Below are 18,091 nucleotides of genomic sequence, written 5' to 3' on the forward strand. Positions count from 1 at the left end.
TGTTCCTTCGTACTGGGTATGCTCATAGGTATTGTCAATATCCTCTGTTCCAAGTCCTCAGATTATGAGAATAGTGGCCTTAATAAAATTTTGGGGTTTTTGTGGTGTTGGTTTTCCTTTGCTTTCTTAGCCCTAGATGTTTTTGGATCATATTTTTAAACTTTTCTCTGCCATCGTGATAGCTGCAAAATGTTATTTCTTTGTTTGAAAAAAGCAGAAATTCTTATTCCACCATCTGAGATGTCATGAGAAGTATTTTGGGAGGAGTGAGGAGTGGGGACTAGATTAATGTTAAAAAGGTATATTGGCAACATAGCAGCCTGCCTGCTTTCTTAGTGGAGTTTCACAGCTTGGAAAATGGGATTACTCAGGTGTGGACAGTCCTGTGGGGTAGTTACTGCAGTTTCTACTGAGCAAAAATTCCAGTTGTTAATCTCTGCTCTTGCCAGTCCTCAGTGATGGCATAGCTGCAGAAGGGATGCTGAAGAAATAAATTATGGTGTGAGAAAGGCTGGAGGGGGGATAAGGTAAAAGAGGAGGCTATTTGGGGACAAGATTTTAAGAAACAACTAACTGAAGAGCCAGAGAGGTGTTTGGTCTGGAGATATAGTGAAGCTGATTTGCTGGATGGGAAGGAGATGGAGTAAAATTTGGTGTAAATTCTCTGCAGAAAGGCTTAATGTCTATGATTTTAGAAAATTTCTACCAGCTACTAGACTTCCTATCACAGTCTTATTCTAAATCGGTCAAGAATCAAAATCGTAGAAACTTCTTGAGCTTGATTTTTTTACAGCAGTTTCTAGAGGTGAGCAGTTTCTCAAGGTGAGCTTTCCTCTTTGAAGGGCCTAATTTTGGAAATGAGGTGATCAGTAACTGTAAAAAACAAACCATTGTAATTGGACACAGGAGAACAACACATGGCACTTGAAAACACTGGTCTTGCTGTGTATGTTTGAGTTGAACAACTTATCAGTGAAGTAGACTGTAAAATAAGGGGAGGCAAACTCAGACTTCCATGAAGCAGGAAGACTGTCTTTAACAAACACTGGAGTGAAATTCTTTAATTCCTTCAAATACTTGTAAAGAAGACAACTGTACTTTCAGACTAAATATTTGGTAAAACTAGAATAGAATTTTGAGCTGAAGTGCCTTTTCTTTTCTTTTGTTTCAACACTGGGCAGAGAAATGCACAAGTAGATTACTTTAAATTTGATGTTACGGTGGAACAAATGAATTTAACTTGCTTCTTGCTAGTTTACTGGAGATTGTTGTAACTAAAGATTACCAGTTTTAGTGTGATCCTTGCCATTGCATGTGGTTTCCAAATGTAATTTTTAAAAAAATGTTGTTTATTTTCAGAATGGAGTTTTGGTAAAAGTGACAGAGACTTGTCCACCTTTGAACTGCTCAGAAGATGATCATGTTCTTCCAGAGAACCAGTGTTGCAGTGTTTGTAGAGGTAAGCCAGAGACTATGCATGCTTGGAAGGAATGTAAGTTGCTGATTCAAGAGGGGGACTAATTCCTTTTTAATGAGATATTATGTGATAGGAGATAAAAGCCTGAGTCTAAAACCAGTCTATGATACTCCTTTGGTTAGAAGACTTACTAGATACAAAGCTGCAATTGTTCCTGAGTTAGAGAGGAGGAAGGAGAAAAGGAAGATTTGGGGGAGAAAGGGCACAGTATCTCTTAAGAATTCCCATTTCAAGGATCTTATGTTTGAAAAAGAAATATATTTTGTTGCTTAAACTTGCAACTGCAGTAAATGTACGTGATTTTGGAAATGTGGCTTTTTTAAGCTCTTTATTTTAAAATCACGAAAATAGTGTTAATATTCCTGTTTGATGGATATTACGAGGTTGATCTGATCACTCTCAGGACTAACTTATGAATTAAGCTGGACAATAAAATAATGCTAATACAAAATAAAGATTAAAAAATTAACCTTATTGCTCTGAACCCCATTTTTCCTCCTTCCAGTGGGGTGCTGAGATGCAGGTTCTTCTTGCTTGTTCCTTCTCAGCCCTGTGAGTCCTGGTTGTATGCTGGACCAGACTGAACAAGCCACAGCTAAAATCTTAGTTGAGGAAATCCCCTTAAATGAAGAAAATGCAAGTATCACAAGGTTAGGGAACTTGGACAAGCTTTCTTCTTAAAAGGTGTTCTAATCAGTGAACTATGGGGTTGAATAATCATTCCCTGTGTGTGTCTGTACTGTACCTCTGCTCCTTGTCTCTCCCTCGGAGCTGAGTCTCAGCTGGGCTTAAGGAGAGCCTGGTCTCTCAGAGCAGGACTCACCTGTCAGCCTTTTAGTGATGCACCTCACAAATCTAAAGCAAGAGTTGTTCCAGATCAGCATTAGACATTTCCAGGCTTAGATGGTTATTAAGGACCCCTGGAATACTTGTGTTGCCTGCATATAAATTCCTCCAGTGCCATCACAGGTGCTGGTGAAGGGGCTCTGAACCTCTCCTTTCGGCAGTAAATATTAATCAATCAATATGCATAGTTAAATACTTACTGAGACCTTGACCTTAGAAACACATGCAAGTGGTTGCAGGGACCAGCATGTTTGAGACTGTTTGCTGGGTTATGGTCTAATATACACATGAATGTTTTAAAGCGGTTTCTAGAAACATCTGTAACTATTTAAGCAAGCAGTAAATGTTGCTTCTCTGTCCCTCAAAGGGCTGGATGTCTTAATGATACTTCTTAACAGATGGCCCAGTTTGATGTAGTGCAGTACTGAAAAAATCGTGTTCATTACTTTAAAGCATTAGAAGTCTGAAAGCTTCAAAGTCGATGAAAGATAAGCTCTGTAATTATTCAATTCCATAATATTGTTAATGATAGGTACTCTTTTTAGAAATTCATCTCCAAACTGGCCTTATTATTTATAATATAACATGAATGGGATATAATATTTATGTATGTGATCATCTCTAGAAGCAAAGGAAGGAATTGTACTTTCCCTTCCTATGAATTCTGACACATGGTGCTTTCAGTTTGATACATTGAACTTCCACTTCAGTTCTGCTTTAGCTGACTGCTAAAACAGTACCACCTCCTTATGTGTTTCATCTTTGCTCTTTAAAATTCTTTTGAAAATGATGCCTAAAGATATGATTAATTTTGTCAACTTTACAAAGGCATAAATTGAATTTAGCACTCCTAAGTTGCTTTTTATATCTTGCAGTAGAATATATGCTGCTTGACACTTTTGCTTCAGTTGCATGCAAACTAAAGTGGTAATATATAATTTTATCATATGTAGATTGCTGGTGTTAAAAATGGATATTTATTAAGAATTCCATATTTGGTATGAGTTTTATCAAGCAAACAGGTACCCTCTGATACGCCAGGCAGGCCATAGTTTCTGGTCCTGGCCTGTGCCAACATGTCCTTTACTGGAAAAGGACAGAGTGCTTCTTTTGTTTGCAGAAATGACCTCTTTCAGAGCCTATATTGAGCTTTTATTGCCTAAGCCAAAATAATAAGGAAAGAAATGTTGTAATAATTGTAGCCCTAAATAATCAGAATGTTTGTTGGAAGGCCACACGGATTGTTTGCATATCACGTGCAAATTTCACATTTTAGGTATGATGGTGGCAGAGAATTTGTTGCATTAACCCTTAGCTAAGCCTTAGTTTATTCAAGAGAATATTTAGTAAACATTTACTAGCAATGTTGAATGAGAACAATATTTCTGTGCATGTTAGTGACTGGTGGGTTCTGGGCCTTGTGTCAGGTTGTGTTGTCTTTAGTATATGTAGCTGTGGAAAAAGATGTCCTCTCCTCAATTTCATGTTCTTTAGAATTATAGAATACATTTGCTGAATTGGGCAACGGTGAGAGGTTTGCAGCTTTTGCTTTTCTAGCTGCAGCAAAGGAATTTCCATTAAATGAAAGGGTGAGTGTGAGGGAATTAACAGAAAGAAAAAACCACAGAGAAACACAAAAACTTCATGATGCTGTGGGATGAGACTGTATCTTCTCCAGGGATCTCTGTAGTACTTACCACAAAAATATATAAGTGCCTAAAATAAAATAGGGTATGCAAGGTAAAAATGAAATCTGTGGTGTTTATGGAGATGGAAATTCTCAGTGAGCAACGAACAGAGTTGAATCCTGAAATGTACGTAGCTGGTGGGCTTTCTAGCTAGTCATCATGGTTTGTAAATGGTAAGAAAAGCAGACAGCCAATAATGCCTATTCTCAGGTTTGCCACATGAGTTTATAGTACAGCAAAAGCTAATAATGTATTGCTGAAAGCCAATCTCTGGATTTCAGTAAAATGATTGTGTAAGGTGTACAGCAAAGTGAGCGTAGGATGGAAGAACTCAACTCTGCTTCAAAATGACAGTTTATTTTTGTGATTTGATGTACCTGCATGCAAAAATGGGCCTCACAAGATCTGTATATAGCATCTATCCTTGAATATTATGTAGAGTATACCTAGTTTTTCCCTTTATCTGTGTGCTTAATATGAATGTCTGCTTAAGCTATGTGGCTACTTTATACTTTTCGGCAGGACCATGTGGTGTTATTAACCTGTCTTTTAGGCTTACAGAATTTTTAGTTAATTTTCAAGTTTTACAAAGAATCATTGTGTCATAAAATGTATTTTTTACTACTTTTTTGAGAATCACTCATTTTTCTTACAGCATACCTGCTACATTTTTTATAGCCCAGGGACAAATCTAATACAAAAAATAGTGTCATAAAAGTGTTTTATTGTTCCCTGTAGCTGTTTTTCTCCTTGCCAAAGACAGTGTATAATTTTGAAAGAGTGGATTTTTTTTTCTCATTTGAATGAGTGATTCAAATAAAATTTCATGAGAGAATTTTGATGTTGTTATGCTCACAATTTTAAATACACAAGAATAGCCTTAACAGCCCTTGCAGCTGCAGATGTGCTCTTCTTAAAAGAAAGATTGTGATGATATAATGAAGTAGTGAGAGTGGTTTTGTTTCTAGAGAAAATAATTTTTATTTGCTGTCCTGCAATATGATTGGACTGATGGATTTAGGTGCTGATGCTGGTTAGCAGGAAATGGAGGATCTTACTGATGAGGTGAAGTGTGCATTTTACGTCAGGAAACAGCATTTAAATCTAAAAATGGGGCTTCAGCCACTCTTATTTTTACTGCTTTGTTTTGTTTTGGGGAGGTTTTTCTTCTTTCAGTTAGAGAGTGAGAAGGCTCTTCAGTTAGCATGTTTCTCATCTCTCCCTGTCTAGCTGTGAAACTGAGTTTTGATTCTTCAGAAATTGAATTTTTTCCATTTACTGCTGGGAGGTAGGAGTTATTTCAAGGCTTTAGATTTATTAAGATTTAATGGAGGTTGATAAATATGAATTAGTTTATTTCTAAACATAGTTGTAGCATTACTGAGGATTTAGAAGAGATTTATATCTGAAAAAAAAAAAAGAAATCTTTATAAGCTTGTTAGGCTGTGTAGCTACCATTATTCTCTTGCACACAAATAAGCACTATGTAATAAGTTCTGCATTCATGTAGCAGCTTGAAAGAATTTATGAAGTTACTGTTTTATGTCAGACCACTGAGTTCTGGGACGACAATCTCTGAGGGTGTAAAAGCTCTTGTTCAAAGTGCTTCATTGCTCATGACTCATTAAAACCAGATTCAGATCATGGAAAGGCATAATTGGTAATGCAAATTTTATGACTCCTCCTATGACTTCTCCCCCAGATTTACCTTATGTATTTATGTCCTAACTGTAGGGTTAAATCAATAAGAGTAGTAAAGATTTTGAGGTTGAAATTACCTCGGACTTCTTGAACATTGCTAATGCTCTTTAACAAAAGATTATCCATGTTTTTTTTAGAAGCCTCTCAATGTGAAAGAGTGAAATGTGAAGGATAGCTTCTTGAACAGCAAGAGAACAGGGGTTTTACAGTTTTTTTTGATGTGAACAGCTAAGGATGTTGTAAGAAGTATAGAAAACATTACAGGTGTTATAAGGAAACCCTCAGATATAAAGAGAGGCACTCTAGTGTTGCCCGTAGAAAAAGTAGGAAGAGGTTTGGATCTAAGATGTATTGATTCCAGCTACAGTCTTCAATGAATTCTTGCATTCCACAATCAATAGTTAAGCTAAATTATCAAGTATGTTAAGTATGTAAAAACCTGGATGACAGTACAAAACAGCTTAGCATACTGCTGTGCAAAAGCATGTTCGGGGAACTGCAAATTGAAGATGTTGCTTGACAAAATAAGAGTGTCCCAAAATGGAATAAAAGTTTAATTTTAGACAATCTGACTTGGGACCACTAAGCCCTAGCCAGTTGTGCAGTTCCTGCTGCTGCAGAAGTGATAGTGTTATGTCTGCTAGCATGTGTCTGGATCTTTTCCTAATGGTCTTAGTAGATTTATTAGTAGTCTCTCTGTGGTTGGAATGAAGAAGTAGAAAGATACCCCTATGTTCTTAAGAAATGATGGAGCAAACATTTCAGCAGCCTTGATAAAGGAAGAGAATAATGTTTTCAGGAGTTTTTGGGGAAGGAACAGAGGTCACCAGGCCCATCAAAAATGTAATCACACTCTTCAATATTTAATTCCCCTGATAGTATCAAATTGTATTTTGAATATCTTGAATGACTTTGAAGGGCTGTTGTGCACATTTGTGACGGTGTATGTATGTGTGGGGAAAATGGTTTCTGGCATCTGTTCTGAATGTGTTCATCTGTAATTTGAATTCATGCTTACCTTGTCATCTGTGTTGGCCTGAAATTAGTTAAGATTATCTGAACTATCTAAGATTTTCTGTGGTTCAGTCAAATCCTCTCCAGTTGCCCGCTTGCTCAGATTTGATGATTCCATTTTAAGCCATTTCTTATATTTAGAGAGGAGCCGACTGTCTCAAATTTTGCTGAATATTCTGAATTAATTGTTATTGGAATGCATACCCTCTACTAGCTGCCACCAGGACTGAAATTTAGAGATCCCACTGCAGTATCAGTAGGGGGGTTTGGCATTGGGGTAGGTATCTTTAAGGAATCCTATAAATCCATTTCACACCAAAGAATTAGTAAAAATCAGATATTTGCCTCCAAAACTCCTGACTGGGGAGAATGGAGACCAATGTCTAAGAAATCCAAGAACCACGCTTCCTTGGTATGCTCCTCATGGCTTTTTTTAAATGTGCATTTTCACTGCAAAAAGAAGTGCTTGGAAAAACCTCTGATCCAAGCAATGTTATGCTCACTCTGCCAGAGGCACAGTGAACCCTTACTCTTCCATACTATCAAGTACATTTTTCCTCCTGGTTAACCTTAAATTACAGTTGTTTTATAAAAGCTTGGTAATATACAGTGTTATAGCACCATGCATGCTCTTAACAGGAATGGCTTCCACTATCCACTTACAGAGGTATCGAACAAGCTTTGAGATGCTATGGAAAATTAAAGTGGAGACCTTCTAGACAGCGTATTTGAAAGATAGGAAACAGTTTTTCACAGGTCTTTTATAATAATAAATGCTGAGACAGTCTAGAGATGTAGTAGATGATGTGCATTAGGAAATCCTTGTGCATTTCCTAATGACAAGAGAAAAATTAAATGGCCTTTAGAGCCTTTAATTACTCAAGTTACAGAACTGGAGTGTTATTTTTTCCTTCTGTGCTCTTTTAACAGCCTTCAAGCTTGAAAACCTGAGTCTGATTCTGAATGGAGACAGTTCATATTTGAGTTGATAACAAGGGAACAAATGCAAAGCAGGTTTTTACAGAGAATTTTTGAAAAATAGGGGACAGCTCCAGCTGGGGTAGTCATCTACTGAGAAATTTCAGAGATGGCAAGTAAATACTGAAGAATTCAGTGATGTGATATTGAAAACTAATCACTGGCTCATGCTTGGGAGAATATGCTGTTAGAAAAGAGTGGTTGATCTGGGACTTGTGATGAAAGTTAACAGTGAGAAGCCATTGCTTTGGCTAATTCTAAGTCTTAAATTTGCCATGAGCTGATCATAAGGTAAAAATGTTGACTCATTGGAATACAAAGAGCCTAGAAACAAAGGTTTTTGGTGCACAAAGTTGTATCAGCACTCTTGTATCTAAAACATGCTGGGAAAGATGAAATATTTTTTAGAGGTCTGGATGAGAGGGGAATAGAAATAAATATAAACAAAATACCCCAAGAGTAACAATCCACACTGTATTAAAATGTGATTTTTTTTAGTCCCTAGCTTAACACACTGATATGTTACAGAGGTTCTGACCCAATAATAATCAAATATAAAACTAATACTGTGGGTGAGTTCAAAGTAGAATTATTATTCTAAAGAAGCCAGTAACAGACTAGGATGTCACAGTCTTAGGGGAAACAGTGACAAAGAAAATGTTATAAAACTTGTTGTCTCTTGGATGTTATCTAGAATGCCAACAGAATAGTAATCCTGCTTGGGGAGCATAAATTAGATGCTGAAAAGATAAGTTTGAGGAGATGGGTTCCAGTGTTCAGTTTCAATTATAGTTATAAAGGCAAAAATGAGAAGTCAAATGCTGTGATTGTGTAAATGGCTAAAGGCAGTGTATTGGCACCCTATTTTACCAGAATAAAAAGTACCCAGGCTTGACAAGGCTGTATCTGGAATACTTGAGTGGTTTTTACCAGACTGTGAAATGAGCGAAGACTAGAAGGGAAATCTGAAGTTTTCATTAAGGGAATTGGTTCTTTTTCACAAGTTGGATTACAATGAAAGAACAAGCTTAACTGAGCACAGGGAAGATTCCTTGGTTCTTAATAAAATTAATTTGAAGTTTAAGTGTAGAGTTGGATGTTGACACATCCAACATGAGAAAGTGTCCTCCTTGCTAACAAGCACTGACATTTTTTAGAAATTACCTCAAAACTCAGCATTAGATGATCAGACTCATGAAGCTGGAGTGCACTAAAGTGACACAAACCTGCATGTTAAATTAGTAGGTGACTAGAGTGCATGTTTAAAAACAAATAAAAATAGAATGTCAAAGCACAGGATGTGAACAAAGACTTGCATTTAGATCTTAGGTTGTGTTTTCCTTAGTTGTCTTTAGAGGTTGTTAGGAAAGTTTACAATCAATGAACTAGAATTCTTAGTTGGCTCCTTTATGACCAGGCAGAACTGGCAGAAACTGGTTTTGTATTCATATAAGCTCAAGTTGGAATACAAGGAGGTGATGGTATGTCTGGGTTTCTGCTTTCCCTCCTTCCAGGAGAGAAAATCCAGCCAAAACAGAAATTGCCAAAATGACTGCTTATATATCTCAGTCAAATAGAAATTGGCTCTTGGATATTAATAGAGAAAGCCCATAAAACATACACCAATGGAGGAAAAAAAATTCTGTTGTCAAATTCTGTAAGTTATCTCTTAACAGTACTTCCAGTGGAGTGCCTTTAAAGAGATGAAGTTGCAATTACTTTCACTTTAGACTTCAGCAGAGAAAGATGTTGACACGTCTTTGAGATATATTGAAAATCGGAAAGAAAGAACTTCATCCAGTTGTGCCTTTAGAGAAGGAAGTGGCAAAGTTCATCCTATTTTTAGAAACGACTTTGTATGGAATAAAAGAAACTGTTCACAAAGAAACTACCGAGAATTCGTGTGAAGGAAAAAAAGAGAGATTAATAAAAAATGTCCTCTATAAAACACGATCCATGGAATAATTATAAACGGTAGAAACAATTGAGCTGTTTTTTGATGACAGAATTACAAGGCAGTGTCTGGGGTTGCTTTGACTACAGGTGCAGTTTTGTGCAGTGCCTCATTTTGATCTCTGTGTGGTTATGCATAATAAGAGAATTTTGAAGGATTTTTTTTTCTTTTATATTTCACTTTATTGTCTTCTTGGTGTAAGTTAGTCTTTCACTTTTTGACAATCAGAGGCTTATGCTACATGGGTTCAGTAGAACACTAATGAATTGTCGTTGTTTCCTGCTTTGGCGTTGTCTTTTCTCCTAACTTAAAGTAGTCATACAAATACCTTTTTGAATAAAATGGTTTTACTGAGAATGAATTGATGGAGAAACCCAAAAATCCTGTGTGCACCAGCTAGGTTTGTAGAGAGAATTTCTGGAATGTAGCATGATGAAGTTTGAGTGATACAGTCAATGCAAATATCTGAATGTCTGAAATAAACACATTTTAATACCATATTGTATGTTCCTTGTATTTCAGGCCATAACTTCTGTGCAGAGGGGCACAGATGTGGTGAAAATTCAGAGTGCAAAAACTGGAACACAAAAGCTACTTGTGAATGCAAGAATGGTTATCTCTCTGTCCAAGGAGACTCTGCATATTGTGAAGGTAAACAAAATATTCAGACCTGCCCCCTGAACAGCCTATTCAGAAATATCATTTGAAATAAATTGCACATGAATGAATTTCTTTGCAAAATTCAGTTTCATGATGGTGAATAAGACAAGGACCCTTCCCGTGTTCATAAATGGAGATTGAAGGTTACAAGTTGTGCTGGACCATCTGGATTACCTGTCTGTGGGAATAATTAATTGTTGCAGTTGTGCACACCCTGGTCATGCTGAGTTGAAAAGTGCTGTTTTTTGGACAATAGCACCTACCTTCTAAAATCTTTTTCAGAGAACAGCATCTTTATAAAATACATTAATTTAGGAAGTGGGAATTCTTCAGGCATTTGTGAGAAAGGTAAGAGTGAAGGAGTACTGAGGCTCGAATATAAAAATGACGACCTGCAGTCCTCCCTGAAGTACTTCTGTGGGACAGGTACTTAACTGAAATGGTTTTCCTATGATACATAAGAGACCTTTTGTAAGAAAAGTGTGGCTGAGGTAGTTCTGTTCATGTGTTGTTCCATCACAGGAATGAATGCAATGGGGTATTATTCTCCTTTTGGATTCTCAGTGTTTTCTAGAACTTGTTATTCATAACTGTGATGCACTTATTAAAAAATAAATTGATGATTCAGTATAAACCACATTCCTTCCTGTCTTTGCATTATGTTTTTTTTTTTTTTAAATACTCTTGCATGTCAGGCTGCAGTATTTAATCTTTTGACCATTATAGGAAGTTTTCAAACTACTTCGTAAAAAATATCCCCCTGGATTGTTTTTCCAATAGTACTGGTGATGGAAGGGAGATGGCATTTTTGACAAGGTGTTAAAATATACCATAAGAATTGGAAGACAGGATGAAAGAATAAAAAAAGACGTGCGTGGACTGTGCTGAAATGATCCTGCATTCATAAAAAGATTTTTTAGTGTATGCAAGAGAACAGAATGGCTTTATATAGCAATTTATAAATGTGTTCAGTAAACTACAGCTATAAATCTTAACAGTTTTAAGTCAATTCTCTACAAACAAAAATTTGAATGGTCCTATATATGCACTTCCAGTGACTGGGAAAACAGTTCCTGCATATGTTTTTAAAGGTAGGCAGCAGATATATTGTGTATAGAGAGAAACTTTTTTGTACAAAAAACTGTGGGAACCTCTGCTCTATGTGTACTACAAGGACTTCTCAGAGATCAGAAGACAGTAAGAAGGCTGTTTATGAGCTATGATACATAACACAGTATTAGTTCTTTTTTTTTATGTTTTAAATAGCATCAGTGCTTAGTACTTTTATTTACCTAGTATCAGACTGTCCCTTTTTTAATTCTGTGGAAAAAAATTTAAACATCTTGACCCAAACAATTTTGGAGATACTGGCAGTACATTAGTGGGAGTGATGGTGAAAGAAGGACCTTTTTAAAGAAATTAGTAGGAATTACAACATACCTGGTCTATGTTGCATTGAATTTCAGAAGAGTAAATCAAATCCCTGACTTCTGTGCATGTGGATGAAACATGAGGCAACAGAACAAACACAGCTGCTTTTGCTGCCTGAGACCATGGGATAGATGAGTGTTGCTTTCTGCATTTTATGAAATTATAAATTTGCTAGATGGAGGTAGTTCTTAGGAGGTAATGCAGAGAAGAGAGGCCTTGAGCAAGGGGAGCTACAGACTGACAAATTGATTAGCCAAGAGGTGACTCCTTTCAGCTCTATAAAGACCTTCCTTTCACTCCTCAGAACAGCTCTCTGCAAAATTTCTCTCTATGCCTCTCTAACCTCCTTCCTCTCATCTCTGTGTTCAGTCTGCTAAGTAGGATCATTTCGTAGTTGGCTGTACTATAGTCTCAAATGCATGGTGAAGCTGTGACTTAAATAAATGAGGCTAAAGGCATGGATCCGAAGGTACAGTTGCCAGGATGTTGATAAGCTATAGGGGTGGGTTTTTTCTTTTACTCTTTTGGATTTCTGTGTGTACTGTATAAGAATCAAATACCCAGAACACCTGAACAAGACGAAGGAAGGAAGGAAGATCTCATGCTCAGTTGTGGTTTAGATTTGTCTCTGTCATTCCTAAGCCTTCAAACTTAAGACATGTAAGATTACTGTTTCCTTGGAGGTGGCAAAGTTAAACTATTTCATACTCATGATATGTGCTGGCAAGTGACACCTTAGTTTGGAGTGCTCCAGATCATTAACTTGGAGCTTTCCAGATTTCTCATCTCTTCCAGTATTTGAAGTACTTGTGGATGTGAATTCTGACGTAGATTTACCTATGGTTTTACTGTTATTTCTACTTGCACTTATTTACACAGTTTTATCCTGCTGGAGCTTACAGCATGAATTTCATTTTGTAAGATCTCTGAAGTCTGGTGAGTCTGCTTTGCTTTTTGACAAGTATGTCTCTTTTTTTAACATTCCGTATTCACATTAGCAGTACAATGGAAAAAAGAATAAAAAAGTTTCTAACTTTTATCAGAGAATTTACATCAGCATATTTGTACAATAAATAATACAAACCTGAGAGGCTTTTAGTATTAATTTCCAGTAACTACTTTTCAAGTAGTTCTCACATCAAGATGTACATACAGGATAACCACTCACTGTATGCATTCCACTTTTGAAATAACAGAGATGCGTTCAGGAAAGATAGAAGTTTCTGAAAACAAACAAGTAAATGGAGCTTGTAATGAATGAAGGAGATAAGTGGAGATTCTCTATGTTCTACTTTACTTAAAAGTCGGGGGTATTTTGACATTTGCCTTCTTTTCTTGCATATATGAGAGATAATTAGAGTATTCATCTTTTGAAGAGAGATTTACAGAGATATTTTTATTAATCATGTTGCCTGACAGTTGTGGATACTTAGGCACAAGTGTTGAACCAGTGTCCATTTATCTCTGTCACATATGCATGGATGAATTCTGGGAACTGTGCAAGTCCAAGATCTGCAGGACTCAAACAGTCAAGTTGTAGCAGTCTGTGCACACTTGCAGCTGTGACTTCTTGGAACGTGACATCTGGGCTCCTGTGCTGAGCTCTGAAAGTTCCACGTGTGGCTGTTAGTTGTGGGGCAGCAGTTCATGGCAAAACCAGGACTAAAATGGGGAATTCATTTGAGTCTGTCTTATGTTGGTCCTTCCAGGTATGTTATGTGATGTGTACAGCAGACCTGCAAATGCCTGTGTATAGGACTTCTTCAGAGCTGAAAAGCTCTGCAGTTTATGACTGCTTTGCAAATACTAATAGGAACAGTCTGCATATGGCAAACTGAGAGGCAGGGAAGTGTCAGCAGATAGAGAGTCTGAAGCTCAGAGATGATGAACTAAGGAAAATCAAGTCAGCTGAAAGCCAGGCTTGTTGCTAGCAAGCATGCTGATCCTCACTTTTAGATACTAACAAGAAAAGAGCCATGTCTTCTGAAAAGAATTCAATGATTATCTATATTTCACAGTAAAGAGCAAAAGACTATTCCTCTGCCACATTTCAGCTCTTCATTCTTATTACATTCTTAGCTTGAAACATTAACAGCCCCTTTCCACCTGCAAAGTTGCTATGTTGGTACAAAAGTGATTTTTATCTAGTTGCTGTTGAACTCTGATCCATTGTGAGAACTGTTAAAACCTGAAGAGGGATGAATATCACAGTTAGGACAAATTCATGCCTCTTCTCACCAAAAGGAGTGCACAGAGCAAGAAAATTAGTATTAACCTTCCATCCACACCTTCACGTACGCTTTCTTAAGCTCCCAAGAAGCATCTAGAAAAAGAGGTACAGTAGCACACCACAAGATGTCTTGTCATGTTGTGTAGCATGTGGTTAACCAGTGTCACCAGAGAATAGTCCTGTGATAACAGGATTTAAGATTCAAAGAAGATTCTTTCTATAATTATAGAAATCTATAATTTCTATTATATATTCTTTCTATTATAAGAAAGAATCCATTGACTAAAGTGGACCTACAAGATGAATATTTTCATTTTATAATGATATGGTAGAGTGTTCTTTTCCTGTATACCTAAGTATGCTCTCTAGGATGATTCCTTATGTGACCTGATCTCAATGTCACCTTAGTGCTGTTACCTCAGCTTAAAGAGTAATGAGTTAAATACCTTAATATTTGTGAAAATCCAATCCATTTCTGAACTTGGGAGAATGCTCTAGAAGCACTTGTGACTTTCATTGAAAAAGAACACAACCAAGTCACTCTTTCCCTTCTGTGCTCCAGACACGTTATCGTAATCTGTTGTTCACAAATTATTGCTCATTTGAAAAAAATGTCACATAAGCTATGAAATACTAGCCAAACTCAGAAAATCTGCTTAGTTTGTGCTGTGAGGAAGAGTTAGGATAACGTTACTGGGCTTGGCAGATTTTGGGTAGATGAGATAAAGAAGAATGAAAGCTTTGGGAGAAAACTGAGTGCTCATTTGGGACTGAGCATTGATCTAAGCTTGCAGCACAGACTGACCAGGCAAAGTGTCCACCTGATGTGCCAGACCACTGTGCAGTCATCTCCTGTAGGCATCCAGTCTCCCTTCTACTTGTGGCACTGGAAGACAGACCAGTTAAAGCTTTTTATCTCACTTACTTGACAATAAAATTCTAAGGTCACTACTTTTCTTCTTTTTTTTTTTTCTTTTTTATTTTTTCATCTAAGTACTTTGTCTTAGAGCTCTGAAAGGCAGTTGTCTCAATATTCTTGTAAAGCAAGAGATACCATTCTTAGTTATCTTAAATTTGTAGAACAATATAATTTCCCAACACTCATTGGTTGACTCGTGCACAAGGCTATCAAGCTCTCAACATGACAGATCATTAACTTGGAATCTCAGGATTTTGCTGCTACTTTAAAAATAAAACAATGTTTCATTTACTTGTGATTTGTAAATATCTTACACACACACACACACACAGACACACACACACAGGTCTTTATTGCTTTCAGTTTCTTTTCCTTTGGTGTCAGATGTAGTCAGAAAATCCCTTACAGAAACATAGATATATAAATATATTGAAAAAATGTGTTCTGAACGTACAGTAGTGTAGGTTTGGTCAGAAAATGTTTGTTTTCTGAAAGTCACATAGAAAAAATATTTGCATCACAAAGAGGCAGAAAGTTGGAGTTTTTTCCATTGTCGGAGAAATTGGGAAAAATTAACCTTTTTAGATTAATGATTTAGTTCCAAGTGCAAAGACATCTCCATCAGCATGCTTTAATGGAAAAAAAACACAACAAAAAATCCAAAACAATCAAAACCAGAAGTTTACTTCTGTTGCAAAATACAGAGGAACAAAAAAATCTTTCATCATACAGTGTGGCTTCTGTTACGGTTCTGAAGATGAGAGCTCCATAAAGCTTACCTCTGATATTTAATCCTTTGACTCATCACATCCTGTACATAAATAACTGTTCAGTGGCAGAACTTTTCACGAGCCATTTGAACTGAAAAAGAATAAACCCAGTCCTGCATATGGCCCTCAGAGTACAAATCTGCTGGCAATCCACTGAGTTTCTGCAGCTGGTGTTTTTCTTGCTCTATAAAATAAGGTGAATTTTGTTGAATTTTCCCCTCCTCCTCTGCAGTGATTTCATTGCAGCTGTTCTAATTTCACCGCCTTGTGGCTTGGGAGGTGACATTAACATTATGTGGTACCATATAAACCTTCTGTGTGGCAGTGATGTACGACTGTGGTTTTGGATGGTGTCCATTGGCTTGACTTCTGGGTCAGCTTTTAATGATAATCCTTCTGTTTGTGGTACTCTCAAAAAACCTGCATCCCAAGACGTGTGTCTCCTGCAGAAGTTATTCACTGTGTGCTGTAATAGACTCATGTTCTGTGCTGTACAGGTGTACATATACACGAGCTGTACGTAGTGGGTGCTTCAGGTAATTCCATGAAGTTAAGGGGATGGGACAAATGTTGATGGTAAATGGACTGAATTTTTCTCTATGCTGAAACCATAAAAAAGAGGAGGGCAGGAGAAGAATCTAAAAATGTTATGGCCAAGATCATCATCTCTGCCTTAAAGACTACCTTGATGGTTGTTCAATGAAACACTAAGTCTTCACGTGGAGGCTTACAAAACAAAACCCAAACCACCCCTCCATGCCTAAAACCCCAGACAACCCCTCCACCCCTGCCTTTTATAAACACATGACTTGATGACACATTGCTTTTTTTAAAAGTTCACATTCTTTAAAGACACTTGTTAACCTACTTTTTAAAACTTTAATTACCTGACAGTGTCAAACTTAAACTTCTGCTATGTATATAATCCTATTTATCAGAGGAAGTGCCTTTTCTTGGGGGTATAATACAAATAATAAATTTGTCTTGCCTACTGATTTCATAAAGAAAGACGTTTTATTTAAAATTATATTCTTAACCATTGCACGAACTCAAATTCATCTTTTATAACATCATCAAAAGGCAGGCACTTGTCAGTCAAAGTCCTGCATCTGTGGGTATATGGACTTCAATAGATGAGGCTGCAGATTCCCTCTGCTGTGAGCTGCTCTTGGAGGAAACTGAGTTAAAAACAAAATAGACCTTTCTCCTGCCAAGTGAATGCATAAGTTCAAAGGCAGAGATGATATTCTTGCCAGTGGACAGAAAGATTTCAAGGAAAATATTAAAATTTTTTTATACTAAGAAGATTCAAGAGTTTGTTGGAAGATGATGTTTATGCCTTATATGGTGCTAGACATATTATTTCTGTTATCAAAACCGCTTTTATATTTACAAGTTAATTAGTTTAAATTCATATTCCAACTACAGAACCCTGGAAAGTGGAATTATCTGCCATCCCCTCGAGTAACTTTAGTTCTTTTGGTGTAATGTCATGCTGAGATTTATATGAAAATAAATTCTAATTTCTAATAAGGTAACCATATGTTTCGGAGTTGTTATAATAAAGTGCCATAAATAATTATGGCTCCTAAGGAATTCAGCCTTGCAACTGTCAGTTCTTATGTTAGCAACTTGCATTTGAACAAATTACAATCATTGCTATTCAAGAAAAAAAAGCATCTTCACCCCTTCAGAATGGCAATGAAAATCCTGCTCTGAGGCTGTTGAGATTTTTGTTCACATGGAGAGATGGAGGATGCTGTGTCCCCAGATCAACAAATGCTCTTATACATGCATTCTTCTGCATTGCATGGGATATAATTTGATAGGTGGGTTAATGAAAAGCCCAGTGCCATGTTGTTGGCTACTAATTGTAGTAGAATCTGTCTTAAAAGGTGACTAATAAGTCAGGAGAAAAGAAAAAGCTGTTGCATGTTCCTTCTGGGCCAGAGTAATTATCGTTACACTGTAATGACCCTTTGTCCTGTGCAGAGAGGGCGCTTCAGACAAAGTTTATTAGAGAACACTCCTGTTGAGTCATGAGGTGCAGAAAGGACTTGCTTTCTAAACTCTGTTTCAGAGAGGAGTCCAGGGGCAGCCCCTGGAAGGGAGAAGTTTGTGCAATAAATGGCGATGTGCATGTACTACACCTTATCAGCAGAAAGAGCTCTTGCTGGTCTTTACTCATTAAGCCCTTGTATCTGATCCTGATATTTCCAAAATTCTTTCTTCCAATTATGACACGGTATAGCTCATGTCACAGTTGTGCTGGCATCAATGAAAAGGAAAAACGTGAAAGAGCTTTTCGTGGAGCTGAGGCGGTTTATACCAGATCAGTGTTTGCATCAAACGTTTGGCAGCAAAGGAAAGAAAAAATCAGAATTGTTCTTTTAGTGGTCATCAGAAGTTTGCTTGTGTTTGAG

At 37.0% G+C, this 18,091-nt stretch overlaps 1 protein-coding gene across 5 annotated transcripts in view; it reads left to right on the forward strand.

Annotated features, from left to right (window-relative positions):
• Nucleotides 1–18,091, forward strand: part of NELL1 (neural EGFL like 1) — a 282,121-nt gene that overhangs the window by 80,582 nt on the left and 183,448 nt on the right. For all 5 annotated transcript variants that reach the window (XM_064657177.1, XM_064657179.1, XM_064657178.1 and 2 more), the window contains exons 11-12: nt 1,360–1,459; nt 10,181–10,309. In XM_064657177.1, coding sequence (XP_064513247.1) covers nt 1,360–1,459; nt 10,181–10,309 — 229 coding nt within the window. The remainder of the gene's footprint in view (nt 1–1,359; nt 1,460–10,180; nt 10,310–18,091) is intronic.

Source organism: Pseudopipra pipra, chromosome 6, assembly GCF_036250125.1.
Source record: "Pseudopipra pipra isolate bDixPip1 chromosome 6, bDixPip1.hap1, whole genome shotgun sequence".
NCBI classification, from domain to species: Eukaryota; Metazoa; Chordata; class Aves; order Passeriformes; family Pipridae; genus Pseudopipra; species Pseudopipra pipra.